Source organism: Grus americana, chromosome 9, assembly GCF_028858705.1.
Source record: "Grus americana isolate bGruAme1 chromosome 9, bGruAme1.mat, whole genome shotgun sequence".
NCBI classification, from domain to species: domain Eukaryota; kingdom Metazoa; phylum Chordata; class Aves; order Gruiformes; family Gruidae; genus Grus; species Grus americana.
In genome coordinates this window covers 20,737,405-20,754,437 of record NC_072860.1, presented here as the reverse complement: position 1 = coordinate 20,754,437, position 17,033 = coordinate 20,737,405, and the positions used below count along the sequence as shown (strand labels likewise).

Genomic DNA, 17,033 nt, shown 5'->3' with positions numbered 1-17,033 from the left:
ATACCTTCTGGTTCCCATCCTGTCAGATGCTGAGCACTCCCAACCCCTCCTGAAGCCAAGACAGCTCAGAGGGAGAAGTCAGCAGACTTTCGGTAATAGTTGAAAGCACACTGACCCCCCCTCCAGAGTAACAAATTCTACACTGGACTATACTCCTTTATCAGTATATTAAAACATATTACTCATGTAGCCGCACTCAATGCTAGGCTAAAATAAATTCAGTCATACACAGTCCAGCTATATCACGAGCAGTAGCAACACCAAACACTAAGGCTGTACAATGATAAGAGCAAGATGATTTATTATATAATGAAGAAGAAAAAAGGAAAAAAAGTCATTTGCATCAACCATTCCCTCACAGGGGTCAGTACAATATAAAGAAAATAAGGACAAATGTACAAAACCAACCTGACAAGAAGGCTCTAGATGAAACACGGTCGAAGCATTTGCAAATGATGTTGCTGCACAGATGCAGAAGGAAATTAAATCATGTAATTTTTCCCCTGCAAAACACAGGCTGAAAAACTGATTTTATTTTTAAAAATGCACAGTCCTGCCTTTACCTGCAGATACTTCAGATAAAAAGATACAACTGTAGTTATGATACATTTTTTTTAAGGAGAGATTCCCAGAACTACTGTTTGACCACATTTATTGGAAAGTGGATTTTCACTTCCAATTTTATGCAGATGGCAAAGAAGCCAGCCCAGCTCAAAAAAATAGGAGCTTAGCCACTAACTTCAAAGAAATCAGGTCCATACTTCTCCATTTTCTGTTAATCCTCTGGCAACCGCGGCACTTATTTTTCCATAATTGGCAACAGGTATCCATTTCATCCAGAGCATCCTTGTATATATGGTTGTAAAATTAAAAAAAAAAAACCACACAACAAAAAACACACCAAAAAACCCCAAACAAAAAAAACACAGAACAAAAACCACATACATGAGAAAACATCAGCAGTATGAAATTCCTGAAGGGTTTCAAGGCTTGCTCCTACTCAACTAAAGTCAACGTACTTCAAATTATTTTAGCTGGAGCAGGACCAAATCCTTACAGAACCAGATACACATTCCTCAAAAAGCAAAACCTTAAGAGTGTTGTAACCCAAACATAGGGGTAAACCACAAATCTTAGCAATGTATCTTGCCTGGCCCTAGCCAACATAATACATTCAGCTAGGGTATTTCATTTACTCCTGACTTGGGCAAGATTCCCATTGGTTACAGTGAGAGTATTACTTCAGTAACATAGCAAAAGGACATCATGCATTAGTAAGCTAAAATATGAATCCGTGCTTATGGCAATAGCTTTCCCTTCTAATGCCCTATAATGGGCATCTAGAAAAGGAAGACAGACAAGAAGCTTTACAGAAAAAAAATCTGCATTTTGTTACACTGATGACCATCCTAAGCAACTCCACAGAAGTTTTCGGGGTTCCTTTTGATGTATGTCAAGAAAGCAAAAGTCAAAAATAGACCAGTGTTAGGCAAGATAACACCACATTTACTCATTAGTGCAGAATGCAAAATAACAGCTAATGCTTAATACAAACAAAATAGTATCACTTTCATACTCCTCACAAATACATGGATTCCACATAGTTTACTTCCTTGCCTTAAAAGAAATGCCTAAATGCAGTATGAACTTCATATGTCTCTAAAAATATCATCCCAAGTTATCAAAGGAACCACTGGATATTAAAAAAAAAAAAAAGAAATGGATATTTAAGAGCAAGTTGCAAGGAAATCCCCATTTTGTTTGGCATGAAAAGAAACAAGGAAGATTCACTGGTTGGATTTGGATATTTTTTGGTTTTGGGGTCGGTTTTACTGTTTGGGGTTTTTTTTCATCAAGGGAAAGAAAACAATACATATGTGGGAGGGAATACATTTTCACAAATACAATAAATATCTGTTCTGATCCAAAAGCAAAGTGCGACATAGAATTTTCTATTTAAACAAAAACAACCAACAGAATAATGCCTTAAATATTAACAAATCAATTAGTGGTCAGCACAGTAAAATAAATATGAACACATTGATTTATATTTTGTTTCTAGCAGCAAAGATCATTAACTCACTGGCCAATGTGACAGCTTCACAGAAGTCCTGTTCCTGGGGTCTGGTACTTTGTTTAACATGAGAAAAAGATTCAATGGGTCTGGAAAATGGTACTACAGCTGTACGGTATTCTCCTCAGCCCATCTATGTCAAACAGGGTTTGGCCAGGACATGTTTTCAACATGTTTTGAACACTGATTTGGAGAACAGCTTTCACAAAAAGAGTAAGATCAGGTTCCACCCAGTTTCTCATGCTGACAAGTATGAGTTTGGATTGGCCTGAACCCTAACGATATTAATGAGGTGGGGTGTTTTCTCTTTGCAGTCAACATTTTCTATGCTGAAGGGAGAGTGGGAAGATCACAAACCATTAAGCAATGCTGAAGAGGGAGAGGCAAGCTTTGGTCACTTGTAGGGAAGGACCACAACAGAGCACTGGGGCAAAGCAAGTTTCAGCTGCATCTCCCAGCAAGAAATATCCTTCCTCCCATGTACGAAACCTGTCCTACTCTTGTCGCTTGAGTCCCACTGTTTGCTTTATACCTGCTATATAACTCACAGCTTTGAAATTCTCAGGATGATGACATTTACTTGCTGTACTCCCTTGGACAAAACAAAGCAGCTACAGACCTCTCTGTTCAGGGCCATTCCTCAAAACCAGACTCAGATCTGTGCAGAAAGGAGCCCACAGGAACAGCCTGCGCCTCCCTCGCACACCCTCCCAAACGCACTAGCACACTGGCTTGCTGTGGCATGTTTGCACCAGCTCTTACCAGGAGGTAACAGCACATGGAGCAAACTGAGTTTTGATACCTCCAGCAGCCACTGGAAATGCCAAATGAGGAGCAGATTGCTGTGCTGGGAGCAGGAACAGAAACCAAAGCAAGGTGGTGAACAGTTGATTTTTGGGACACTTGAAAGCAGACAAAAATGCCTTCTTGGCCCTAGCGATAAGCTAGACAACACCAGTACTTACAGCTCCTCCAGCTCATATTTTACAAAGTGATGGTTTTCTGATACTAATTGTGAGCTGTGGGAAATGCCACACTTTAATTTACAGCAAAGAAAGATGTTTGAGCATAACGCAGAGATCTCTCTGGTGAAACCCATTGTGGTAAGGCTCATCCAGCTCTCTCTGTCCCTGCACAGTGGCATCAGACTAGCAAACAAAAGACAAGAACACAAAGAGAAAACCAGAGCCCTTCTTTGACTGCAAAAGATGAGGGGAAAAGGCTGATGAGAGATTTTTTTGCAAGGGGAATGTTCTTCAAGGCCACACAGAGGGTGAGCCAGGGGCAGGAAAGCAGAGAAGAAACAGACTTACAGGCTGTCAAAACTGCTTAGTTAGTGCTTTGCAACCTGGGCACCTGTCCTCCTACCTTCTAACATGCTCCAGTACGCAAACCCTATTTAATTGGGCTTTGCCCAAAGGAGGGGAGGGAATCCCGTTCAAGAGGGTGTCCGTTGCTCTGCCTGTATCTGCAGGGCAAGGATCAGCATGGAATGATGTACAGGGTTGCTTTTGACTACTGTGCAAGAGCTCGCCTTACCTAGATTTAGGAAGGCTATGTTAAGGTTGTATGGCTACCTGATGCTCAGGTGGCTAAAGATAACAATAGTCGATTTCTGAGGAGCAGCCAAGTGCAACAAAACCTTTCTGAGGTGGACTAGAAAGATGAATAAAAACTATCTGGATTTTTTGTTAGTTTACTCATTTTTCATTTTTTTAAGGCAAGCAGAAAGTCCTTCTGGAATGCAAGAGGCAGGATCAGAATGGCAAAAAAAGTGGGTGGGGAGCTACCTTCAACATTATGCACTGGGTAAAATTTATCCCTGGTAAAATACTACTGAAACCAATGGAGCTGCATCATTCAACCTACTGCCTAAAGAGGAGCGAGAGACAAGCCACGATGCTTCCTTTACCCCCTCTCTGCACCTGCCACTGAAGTCAATGAAGCTGTACCAGCGTACAGCTGTAGCAGCACAGTGGTGAATCAGGTGCAACGGAGGTTACCTACAAGCTGCAGTTGCCACTGGAACCAATGTTTTACAAACGCTGTGAACTGGATTCCAATCACAGCTCCTCACATCTACCCAAATCAGCAGAAAAATAAATGTCAGCCCTACTTCTGCTCTTTATCCTCTTTCTACTTTTGCTAAGGAAAATCAAAACAGACACACACCTTTTGGGTTTGTCTACACTTACAAAGTTGCTTAACAAGTTTCATGAATACTTCTGTGTGGCCAAAAAGCTGTTACTCAAACAATCACCACCTCTGATATTTGCATCTTACCTAACTTTGGATTTTTGATGGTCCCTAAAACAGTGAAGTTCACTGAACGAATGGAATTAAAATCCATTCTGAGATCAGAAAAGAAAGAGGGGAAAAATTCATCCAATATTGGGAGCTCTAGTCCAAAAGAGCATTTCACCTCTCCTCTATAACACCCAATGGGCTTTGTCCGGGGAATGGCATGGAAGTGGGACACACTGATACCTGCTCCTCAAGGTCCAGGCAGCCCTGCTCTCCCAGAGCAACAGAGCTGCAGGCCAGAGACGAACACTTGCTCTCTTCCACATCAGTATGCAAAGCAATTACAGCTGACAGCACCTTCCAACCTATTCTCAACCCTACTCAGTCTAAAGCAGAATCAGAGCAGAGCACATCTCACCTGAGCAGGTTTGCTTTCCAATTCAGTTCATTAAGCCACTGAGACCCCCAGAGACTCTCTTCAGGAAGATGAGCTACACCCATGCTGCATTAAGGTGCCCAGCCTTACAACAACACTGAGAATCTTTTTTCATCGTTAACTGGTAGAAGAGAGTATTTCTGAATGGGGCTAATCAGCGGATATCCAATGTCAGACGTTCAGAATGAAATCTGCATCACAGAAGAAGCAGTAAGAGGCATGACCCTCCAAGAAGGAGGCGTATGCACAGCCTTTCTACAACGATGTGGAAAGAACTTACTCTGGGCTGTAATGGGGGCCACAAGCAGCAATTTGTGGAAAAGTACACCACCTTATTCACACATTCACAAGCCCCATTCCTGCCCCTCCTTTACAAGCTGCCCAGAGATTCAGTCTGCTGTAGGGAGGCATTCTGGAGCACTGCTCTGTGGTGTGCAAAGAGAGGAGCAGGCTTTCCACATGGTCCACCTGTGTGGTAGAACCACAGAAGTTCCCAGCACTTCTTGGGCTTTGCATATTCATGCAGAAGGCTGGGGAGAAGACAAAGTCCTCCCCACCACTCAATACAATGAAGAGCCTTAGATAATTAGCAAACAAACATCAAAAACACTTCATGTCCTGCACAGCATCATCCTGCCAACTACGATAGAAAAAAAATCTAACCATACCATTAAGTTTGCAGGTGTTACATGTATAGCTCGAGAGCATACTCCTATCAAATGGAGCACAAAGCAGGGCATGTGGCAAACAGCAGGCGAGAGACAAGCTGCTCTATTTGCAAACTACTATCAAGGGTGGCGCGTCATTGTACATAGCCTAGGTTCTCCATCTCATTCCTATACCGCTGTTCGGACACCTTGCTTTTATGCTGTTTGCTTTCTAAATGCTGTCTGAACTCCATCTCCTCGCTGGCCCCGGCGTTGCACATGGAGCAGTAGAACTGGCCACTGGGGGTGACGCACATGGCCAGATCCCGAGGAATCCTCTGGCGTGAGCGGGGATTGAAGTAGGGACCTGAGGAGACAACAGACAAGTCTGTTTCATCTGTAAGAAAAAAAAGCTTGAGGCAGCTCAGTGACAACTTCTAAGTCAAACAAATGTTTAGAAAGAAGCCAAAGATTAGTTTCTTTAACTGATTAGAGACTCAACTTTATTTTCCCACATGACTTGTCCACTGAGATACAGATTTAATGGGGTGTAGCACATAGGGGAGCGGTACTTGCTTGTGTTTTCTAAAGCAGTAGAGTGGGCTTAATGCCTCAGTCCTATCAAGAATCAATAGGGCTTTGAAAATTAGGAGTCTAATCATTTCAATGATGTCTTTTTTTTTTTTCTTAACCCTCCAATTCCAGAATTAGAACAGTCTTTTGATTAGAATAAGCTGCCTCAGTTTAAAATTATCACAAAATGACATTTAATAGAAGGTTAAAAGATTTATCTTTTCCATGTGACAGTGGTTAGAATGACACAATTAAACCAAGCTTTACCAAGAAACAGGGTTTCAGCTAACATGTGCTCATAACGCAACTCAAAATGAGAAAGAGAAACGGATGCTGGACTGGACACCATAAAACACACTTTAAATCATAGTAAAGAGGCAAAGTTTGTAACCAACACCTGAGGAAGGACTCTACTTTAGGAACAGATGGTCTTAGAGGGAGGCTAACACGCTCTCTCATTCTGGTCATGGGAGTGCAAGTACAGGTTGATGTGCTACAGTAGGAGTCAAAGCACCTGGCCACTTGCCAAGAAAATAAAGCAGGAAAATTGTCACCACTTAGAGCAGCCTTAGAGACAGGCAGATGGTAAATTAAGTTACAAACTGAGGAACCAAACTAACAAGCAGGCTGACAAAACAAAGCAACTTTAGCAGCTGGGAAAAAAAATGCAGACATGAAGGATTAGCAGAGCTAGGACCAGCTCCTTTCACAACCTGTCTCTGCTAAAACAGACCTCAGAAACAGAAGAAAACCAAGTCTGTTTATCATTCATTATTATTCCAACTCTACGGCAGATGCAAGCTCCCAGTTACCTGTGTTGTTTTGAACCGTATACATATTTCTTCTGTTCTGCATCATCTTATATTCATTCCCTTCTTTCCTTGCCCTCCGTTTGCCTAGTTCTGATGCATCCCTGAAGATTAAACAAATATGAACAGCTGCAATTCAGAGTTCTCTGAGAAAAAAAGCCAGAGAGACTGCCACATGCTTTCAGCCTGAGCGTGAAGTTGAACAATACCTACGAGAATGAGTTATTCTGTGCTTCTGCAAGACGCAGCCGTTTGGCATGATTCTTCCCTTGGTAGTGAGCCTGTGCCACAGCTGGAGAACTAAATGAGGCATCACAAAGCTTGCAGTAATCATTCTCTGTGGCCAAGATCACTCGACCACCTGGTTTACTGGATCCCATCTAGCAGCAAAGGGAGAGACAGCATGTGAAACACAAGAAGGTTAAACTGTTGAAATATTTTAATCATAAGGACCGAAACCAGTATCATCTTCATCAGGCAGCAAGAGAGATGGAATCAGAGCATATGGATTAGGACTCATTCAAGTGCTCCCCAAACTGTTCTTACACAAACTTAATTTTCCCTGCCCCAGCCTCCAGGAGAATCTGCAAATTCCTCAAGATCTAGGCAAATCCCTGGCCTCAGAGGGAGAGGAAAGCTATCTGATCAAACACCTTGTACCTTTGCAATAGCTACAAAGGCTTGTTTACTTCATAACGATGATTTAACTCCTCTACTCCAGACTGCTGAGAGCTGATGAACAGTGACTTTCACACTGAGGGAGACCGACTGAAAGGTAAAGGTGCTTCTTTCTCCTTTTTACTGTGTACCTGATCTCCACAGTACTCCGTCTCTACACAGCTCCCTGACCACACTAAGAGATAAAAAAAAAAAAAAAACAAACAATAGCAGAGCTGCCAAACCTCTGATCCTCACCCTTCAGGTAGGGGGACACCTGGATCAAGACTTCAGAGGAAGGACCCAGCCTCACATGAGTAGCTCCTGCCATAGGAAGGATACCTTGCCTGTCTAGTAAGACCACACACTGATCGGGGTAGCAACCACGTCTCCTCAGTGGGTATCATCCAGAGAAAAGTGCTTTGTAAACAGTGCAGCAGCAGCGGCGATTCATACAGCCATGTCACTGCGGCACTTGCCAAGTCCAGTTTCTTTCACATCTGCTTTGATACTGTTCAAGCTTATAAACACACGCACATAATTCTGACTTCTACGTTACAACATGAATCCTCACATGGCCCCAGAGCGGTCTTTTTATTCTCTCCATTAGAAAATGCATCAAACACCCTAGCAGGTACAGCACCCGTGTCCCACTACCTAGGACTGGACCCCGTGCCCTCTCGATTCAGATCCGAGCCGCAAAGGGATTTTACACGGGACTGAGTCTCCCTCTGGCGGCTCTGACAGCGTGTATAACCATCTGCCGCTCACGGCAAACAGTCTGGGCTTCTCTACAGACAACAGAGGCTTACGCTTTTGGAAGCGACAGGCACAGCTTCAATCCCTGCAGCCACGTGCAAGAGCCGGGTTAGCTGTTAATTCCTGTGACAATCAGAAGCGATGAAGAAGAAAGCAAAAAATCATCTCTTTTGCCTCTAACGTGCCTGAGAGAGAATTAATCTGGATCACTGAGGGAACCATCCGTTCACCCTATGCGCAGGAATGAGTACTGCAAAAGGCGCAACAAAAGAGGAATTAGGTAACAGCCCTGGGCAATGGGTGTAGGAGCACCTAAGCACTTTTTCCACTTAGGCTTCACTCACACAATGGAGGGATGATTGTGCAGAGCGGATGCCACGCCCTTGCATCCAAATCCAGCTCCAACAATGCTGTTTAATACCTGCCCTTAAACAACCATAATCAGCAGCACATCGGACTTACCTAGGAATCAAAGTATTTGCCATGCAGAAATAGAACATTTCAAGTCCAATATTCTGCTGCAAGGGCAGATCAATATCTGCATCTTCAAAGGAAAGCAAACGGCTCACAACAGGCCATTTCCACCATCCTGTGCCATCACAAGGAAAATTCTTTTCCAACTCCCGCAGTAATTCTCAAAGTGTGAGATCTAGTTATCCTTATTGGGGGTTAGGTGACAAGTAAGCAGCATGATCTCAGTCACCTTCTCATGCCTTACCTGAGCTGGAAGGGAGACAACCTGAGGCGGGGCAGGCTCAACCGAATTACTCATTCTGGCAGGTGCCGGACAGCTATTGGCAGCATAGTAATTTCGGAGTTTCTTACTGTGGTTTTTACCCTGGAAAGAGAACCCAAATTAACTGCTGTCCTAATAGTAGTATCTTACACTGAAAGAAAAAGGTCCAGAGATTGAAATGAGAAAGTGGCCATGAAGATGGCACCTCAGGTAAAGGAGCCATCACTCAGAAAACAACTCTGGACTTGAGAGATGCTGGCATCCCCCTTTTTCTCTAAAGAGCTCATCATCTAGCACAACTGGGCCTCATTTTCAACTGATTTTCTCAAATCAGTAAGGTTACAATTAGTTCTTTAATCTGTTTCCGTTTCACTTGAAACTAGTATTTTGTATTTTAAACATGAAATGTTAACTGCTTTGCACAGCTTTATGATAAGCCTGAACACACACACACACTTCTTTTCGTGAGGTTGCAAGCATGAGTTAAAACATAAGATTGAATCTAAAAAACCCTGCTTCATATTTTATTTTCTCTTGGAAAACATATACTATAGTTCTTGGTGTTTTGAAAACCTGATAGAGCTACATGAGAGTATGTATATGCATTGTGTAAGTATGCATATATAGTAAGGCATATGCATAAATGCAAGTTATGTACTGTAAATGCACTTCTGTCCCCTCATGGCAGAAATACTGCAGAAATCAGATGCTGAAGCGTAACACTAATTCAACCTCGCCCTTCACTGGCATGATACCGCTTTTTCAGGGCCAACAGCAGATCAGAGATCTGGGTCTGGTGTTCTGAAGATACAGACAACCTTTCTTTTGGATTTGCTGGTGGCAAAAGTTACTACCTCCACTGCTCACACAAATATAGCACTAGTAAGAGAGGGTACTAGTAAAACGGGGTAACATAAGATTATGACATATTCAATCTCTCAGCAAAGAATCATATGCAAATAGCCCCTAACCTATTTCAGACAAGTCAACCAGACCAGCTTGAACAAAATTAATTTGGTCTTAGCTGGCTCAGCTGATGCTGTCCAAAGCAGATGAGAAAGGTTGCGTAAATGGCCCCACCAGAAGATCAGTCATGTGCATAACCACGGGGAGGCAGTGATGAGCACATGGCGGCAGCTCCCTCTCCTAACTGCACTGCTGGATCCAACAGAAAACATCTGTCCAGACCTTACAAAATCACATCTGTGGAATCAGAAGTTCTATTTTATTGGAGGAGTGTACAGGTGAAAAACAGATCACACAAAGGAAAATGATGAGTGTCTCCCTTTTCACCCATGCCATCTTGGTACTACCTCTCTGTCTTTATGGACAAAGTTTTCACAATGTGCTACAGTGATGACACCTTAAATGAAAGCATTGCAGCATGTCTGGACAAACAGCAAATTCAAGCAGGGTGAAGATATGTCTACAGAGCAGTTCTAACCACAGCTTCCAGTCCATTAGATGGTGTAGGTAGCTTCAGATGAGCTAACTCAAATGCTGCTGTTGGTGTGCACCCACCTCAACAAAGCACTCAAAACCCCCTTGAAAAGCTAAGGTAGTCCTCGTGCATTAGCCCACGCTTAGCTCTGTGCTACCACAGCAACGCTACTGGCAGTGCATGTGCTGGCACAGGTATGTCTACACAAGCTGCAGATGCAGCAGCCCTGAATGCCGTGCTTCCTGCTACCCTCCTTACCTGGTAATGAGCCTGGGCTTGTTGTGCTGAATTCAAAGTCACATTGCAAAGCTTACAGCACAGAGGTTTACATAGCTCTTCCAACATAGGGTCCTGCTCCACCACCTTTGCAAGCTCTTCTTCTTGTGCGTGATGAAAGGAAGGCCCCAGTCCGAGAGATTTTGGTGGGGACAGTGGTGAGCTGGCTCTTGGCCTTGTAGCCACTGACATAGGAAGAGATGAAGGCTTCTCAGGATGAGGAAGAAGTCCTGTTTGCTGTAGAAGAATCATTGGCCAGGAAGATTGTGGGCATGCTACTTCTGAAGGATGAGGAGTCTTCTTCAGATCTAGACCAGAGAGACACATATGCTGAAATAAGCAGCACTAACAGGAACATCAATAATCCAGGGGACAACTTCTGTAACTTCATTGCCTCTACTTTACGCCTTTTCACAATGCCAAGCAAGATAAAGTCAGTTTATAACACTTTACCCCATGGGAACAGCACCATCATGGACAACCAGGGCCAGATTAATACATATGTGTATAACAAGTGGATTGAAGTCTGAAATTAGTTGTTAGTACCCCATGGCACCCTCCTGGGCAGGTGAAGATTCCTACCACCCATAGTACCTGATTGACAGCACACACACCCCTCTGCTCCATGACTGTGAGAAGATGCAACATACAACACGCACAGCAGATACAGCTGTGTCAGTGGGAATGGGAGGGATACAACCATTAGCCGCATCCTCTTTTGGCAGCCTAAGGACAAGCTCACACTCCAAAACCTAAACAAATATTACAAGGTATTACTGCCACTGATGACTTAAAAAGAACCCAAATATTTTAAAGCAGATTTGTTTTATATAGGTAGGTATAAAATACACACACATACACATCCCTCAAATACTCACAGAGACCTTCCTGAGGAAAGATATTCTACAGTTAACTTTTCTCAAGTAAATTAACAAAAGCAGAAGAGTGGGAATCAACTTGAGCACACCTTGTTGTATGCAGTCAGCTCCCAAGGGCTCTTTTCCATAGTCTTGTTGAACAACCTTGAGCTATTTCTCGCATTTCCTACACTAACTACAACCAATGCAACATTTTAAGCTATATCTTTTTTTGCAAAATGGAGAGCTTATCCCATATTAACCTTTATTCACTTATTTCTCAGTTAATTCAAGTTTATAGAACTAACCCTGCATTTCCAACACGGGGTTCTGAGAGGCTTATTTAATTAAAGTTTATAAATCACATCTAAAGCCCGGATGAACATTCCTAGAATAATGAGCAGTGATATTATGAATCAAGTCACAGCTACTTTTGTTAATGTCTTATTAGCTTCTTATCATAACAAATCCTGTTCACGGCTACACTGGGATCGAGAGAAGCGTTATCTTGGCCTTTGCAGATCACTTCCAGCTAGGGCTGCATTGGTAGCAATCATATTTACGCTATGGGCTTTGTTTGTTTGTTTAAGCAAATAGTGAGCCACATATACATTTTAAAATAACACTTCTGGAAAATTAGTGAAAGGTAAATTAAATGCCACCTCAGAACTTTGTTCCTGAGTGGCTTTTGAAAATAGAATTTGACTTCAAAGGCGTTTAGGAACCTGGAGAAGCAGACAGCATTTATCTGGGATAACTTCTGCGATTTTCAATCTGCTAAAATTAGCAGGAGATAAATACCTTGCTACATTCAAGCTCTGGAAAATCCCAGTTGATGCCTGCATTTCTAGGTACTGTATTACATTTGAAAATCTGTCTCCAGAGAGGTCTATGCTCTATTAGAAAAAATAAAAAATAATTAAACAAAAAAAGAAAAAAAAGAAAATCAGTGGGACTAAAGTGCTCAAGTGACACAAGCATTTCTGAAACGTTTATCTCTAAAAACAGATTTCCAAATAATACAAGATTGGAGGCAATTTAGTTATTACTAGTAACTAAAGGTAAGGAAAAAAAGAAATGGTGGAAAAAAAAGAAAGAAAAAGAGCACTCATTGCCCTGGGGACAAGCTTTTAAGACAGGAATAGAGCCAGCAGGAGTTTTTATGTTTTTAAATAGCCTGCCACCATCAAGGCTCTGAGAAATTCCAGGATAGCTATACCTAACATGATGTGACCATAAAAACAAAGTCAAAACCACTGTCATGAAAACTAACTTCCACCACACAGAAGGAAGACAGGAATGGCATGGTGCAAGTCATCCGTCAGCAGTGTAAATGCTGTAGCGTTACCCAACTTCCCTCCAACATTCAGCATACGCTTTCCTGGTTAAATAGAGCTATGAGAAAAGATTCTGCTATCTTTAGTTTTCTCAGCTAGAACTCTGTAGACAGTTTAATTGATTTCAGTGGGGCTACTAACAGAACAAGTTCATATTTGTGACGGTTAAACGCATTATAACACAGGCCTATCAAGGCAGTTTAGATCAACTATGCAAGTAGATAAACATGCCATCCAATTTCAGAGTATTATTTCATCACCATAATGGGCCTCTTACCTTAAGATGGGAGTAAACTATAGCTAAATACTTCAGAGAGCAATAGAAAGAGATCTACAGTAAATGGCAGTCAGGATCCATCTGCTTAATTTTGCATGAGTGTTTGTTGCATTAAGTCTTCCATAGGCAACTGTCATGGAGGGGATTTGTCATATACAAGATAGGACACACTGCTTACAGGATCTGCATCCACATGGGAAAAAGTATAACGTAATATTCTTTATTTGTAATACATCTTTAATTGTGAGGTTATTTACTGATTCTTAAAGTAAACAGTAGTCTGAGATAAAATTAAGACTGCATAGACAATTTTAAAATTCAAACTTCTTGGCCTGGCATATGCAACTCTGATTTTCTTCTAATAGTCATCTTTCATCATGGAAATTGCTCACATCATGTTGATTTCTTTCTTACAGATATTATTTAAAAGAAAAAAAAAAAAAGAATCACTCGAGTTCAGCTGATTTACATGTCCCTTTAACCCTCCACTGCTGATCACTACAGATACCCTGTCCAGAAGGTAAAGGGACATCTTTGACTCCTCCTTTCCCTTCACATGAGAAGCTGCAAAATCTTTACACTGGAAAACAGCAAAGGAACGAGGAACCTCTGTCATACAGTACTCGTGCACATAACAGTTTATCCTGAGGCGGGGTAAGGACCTGCAGCGCTCCAGGGTGAGCCAAGGAGACATTCTGCCTCAAGACAGCATCTCTCAGATCTCAGCCATGCCTCCTCCTACACGCTGTATGGGCTAGGATATACTTCCACTCCGTGCCAGTTGTCCTCAAGGCAGACAGGCACGCAGCCCTCCTCACTACTTTTAGGCTGGGGCATCCCAAAGGCAGCGCTGAAGGAGAAGACCCAGCCACCATGCCCTGAGTACCACAGCCTGGTAGTACCCATGCACTGCTGGTGGCACAGGTAACAGAGAGCAACCTCCCCAGCTGTCAACAGTACAGTGCTGGGAAAAGAACTGGTATGGACTTAAATCTGAGTACCGTTTGATGGGGAAGGCATGCACAAAATATGACCTTCCTTGGCTGTAAGTGTAAACCAGAATGAGACATCTTCATGCCTTATGTTCCCACCAGACCTAGCTTTTAAATATAGTTGAGGCAACTAATAACAATGATTGAAATCTATACAAATGATGAACAAGTTGTGGGTTCGGTTGGTTGGTTTTTTTCCAAGACAGAAGGCATTTCTTCTCAAGTCCACTTGTATCTCAAAACATCAACATCACTTAACCTAACTTTGCCAGAAAGTTTATCTTTGGCCATAGACCAGGCCTACAGAACTTCACCCTGAAAGGCAGGGTCACTTAGTAATGCTGCAGGATTTAAGACAGCGCACTAAAACAAACACGCATCATACGCAATTCCACCTTAAGATGCAGGGCCCACTAACCCTCTGTTGATGATGATACATATTTAGTAACTCAGAAGGAGAAGGTATTTATCACTTCTTACATCAATGGGGTATCAGAAACCACGGTGACATCCTAGCAGATATTTCTGCAAAGTTGCATGCCTTGCAGTCTTGGAGTCCAAGAAAAAAAAAACAAAAAAGCCCTCATATCTACTACCTTGGAATAACTGCAACCTGAGCAAGAATTCAAGGCACCAACACACAATTTTGGAAACGCAGAAATAAAAACCAGCGTTAAGGGAGAGGCAGACACAGACATCTGCACCACCGAAGTCGCTTAAGCACCCCCGAACACGGCAGAAACATTGCGAGCCCCCCGTAATACCGCACCGACAGGCAAAGCCGGCCCCCAACCCTGCTAAAAACCCGGTACCCCCACCCACCGCGGCCAGGGCCGTGTCCCCACCGCTCGCACCCCCAGACCCACACCAGCACCCCTGCACACCGCTCACCCACCCGGCACCTACCGCGCCGGCGGGGGCTGCGAGCGGGGGCTGCGAGCGGCGGCAGCGAACGGCGGCCGCGGCCCCGGCCCCCCACGGCGCCCCTCGCCGCTTTCCCCGCGTAACTTCAGCCGCTCCCGGAGGCCGCAGGAGGGCCGGGGCCGGCGGGCACAGCCGGGACCAGCTGCAGGAAGTGACCGCAGCGCGGCGGGGCGGGGACTGCGCCGGCGGCGGCGCATGGGCTGCGCGGCCGGGCCCGCGGAGCACGGCAGACCGGGTTGTTAACGGCCTCGCCAGCCGCTCAGCGACGCTGCTCGGTGGGTTTGTTCCTCCGTGTTTCGGGTTAAGAGGTGGTTCCGCCTGGAAGAGAACTCCCATGAAATCAGCAACTGCCCCACTCGTGTTACAGTCCTGCAGCACTTGCACCGGGTCTCACAGAAACGTGTGCTCATTAAAAGATGCTTTTTTTGGCATTGTGGGCTAAAATGATTGAAAAGTTGCTCCAAATATTTAACTTCTCGGTTAAATCCTAAGTCATGGTTTTGCACAGGGTTATTTCATCTCGGTTTTGCTCTGGCACCTTCTGTTTTTAACAGCAGAAATTGCAATTAACCTAGATTTGCATATATAAACATTTCCAGCTTATTCATGCTATTTGTAGCCAAAGTGAGTTAATTTCCCCGCAACCCACTCAGGGTGGCAACACAGGCCTCACCCTTATGGTTGGGCCACCCTGTTTCAAAGCATGTAGAGTTTCTATTGATTTTCAGCCATTTTGTTGGAACAGGAAAGTGCTAAGAAGTCACTACAAGCTGAAACCACCACCAAGATTTAAGGTAGTGATCAGCCAACCCACCTGGGAATCCATCAGTTAGCCCCACTAATTTTTGTGAGATCTTAAAAAAATTCCCATTTATTAGATCACTCCAGGTCTGAATCACAAACCGTGATGATTTGTAGCAGAAGCAGCAAATGGGTGGTTTACAGCCAGGTGTGTTCACGAGAACCACTGCTGCTGTGTGTCTGCTGGGGTACGTTTTGCTGTCACCTGCGAGGCTGGTGCTCTGATCGCCAGAGTCACCTGCAGCAGCTCAGCCTGGCCACGGCTGGGAATCAGGTCCCATGCCTGGGGCTTGCAGCCGCGTTTCAAGGAGAATTCACTGATGCCCTCACCACGTTCACACCTGGCTCCAAAACTTGCTTACGCCATCTCTCCTGTTGAGAGGATAAATCCCTTGAAAAACAGAGTGATTAACAAAGATGCCTGGCTGATTAATCACCTGGGTTATCCCTGTCTCCTCCTTCCTGTCATCACCACAGTACAACAATCCTCACTTGTGTCTTGTTGGCTCCCACTAAGCTAAACCAGCCCTGCATGCTCGCTTCAGACCCCGAAAACGTGAAACACCAGGGAGTGTTCATTTAAATTAATTAACATTTAAAATGTTATCTCTACTTTCTGATTTGTAAGGGTACTCACTCAGTAGGCCACTTTCTCTTAGCAAAATATTAGGTTCACATACAGTGACTTGATCCCAGTGGCAGCCAAAATTTTAAGGAAAACTTTTGGTTTTACCAGTGATCCAACAGTGAAAAAAGACAAAAACACACTGGACTTGGTCAAGTGTGTTGTTCTGTGCATGGTGTGTAGCGTAACTGTGGGCACAGAGGAGCATTAATGAGTTTATGACAATAAACAGGCAGAGGCACTGTCTGTGGGCCCACACTGCAGCACCAGCCTGTCCCGCCCGGCTTGCTCGGGGTAGGACGAGCCCGTTATTCTTCTGAAAACTCGTTTCCAGCCAGGTCACCTCCAGGGCCCCGGTGCTGTAATCATGCGGTACCGGCGGCTCCAGCCAACGGGAACGCGGACGTCCCAGTGCCGGCACAGGCACCGCAGGCCGCGGCCTCGCCGCCGCGCTAGGTGGCAGCAGGACACCGAAGCGGGGCTCTGAGGGAGCGGCCCCGGGCTGACCGGAAGGCGCAGGCGGGCAGCGCCCCAGAGCGGCAGCCGGGCGGAGCCGAGCTGCTTCCCT

The 17,033-nt window shown here is 44.1% G+C and overlaps 1 protein-coding gene across 3 annotated transcripts; it reads right to left on the bottom strand.

Annotated features, from left to right (window-relative positions):
- Positions 1 to 281: 281 nt before the first annotated feature.
- ZMAT3 (zinc finger matrin-type 3) lies at positions 282 to 15,182 on the bottom strand. Of its 3 annotated transcripts, none has more exons than XM_054835337.1 (6): positions 15,011 to 15,182; positions 10,635 to 10,960; positions 8,918 to 9,037; positions 6,997 to 7,163; positions 6,787 to 6,887; positions 282 to 5,768 (listed from the first exon to the last, which is right to left on the bottom strand). In XM_054835337.1, the coding sequence occupies exons 2-6, from the start codon at positions 10,902 to 10,904 to the stop codon at positions 5,557 to 5,559; spliced, it is 870 nt and encodes a 289-aa protein (XP_054691312.1). In that variant the 5' UTR covers positions 10,905 to 10,960; positions 15,011 to 15,182; the 3' UTR covers positions 282 to 5,556. The 3 variants fall into 3 exon arrangements, with proteins under 3 accessions (XP_054691312.1, XP_054691311.1, XP_054691310.1); XM_054835336.1 differs by having other exon boundaries at positions 15,022 to 15,182; XM_054835335.1 differs by lacking the exon at positions 15,011 to 15,182 and adding an exon at positions 11,247 to 14,905.
- Positions 15,183 to 17,033: the final 1,851 nt, after the last annotated feature.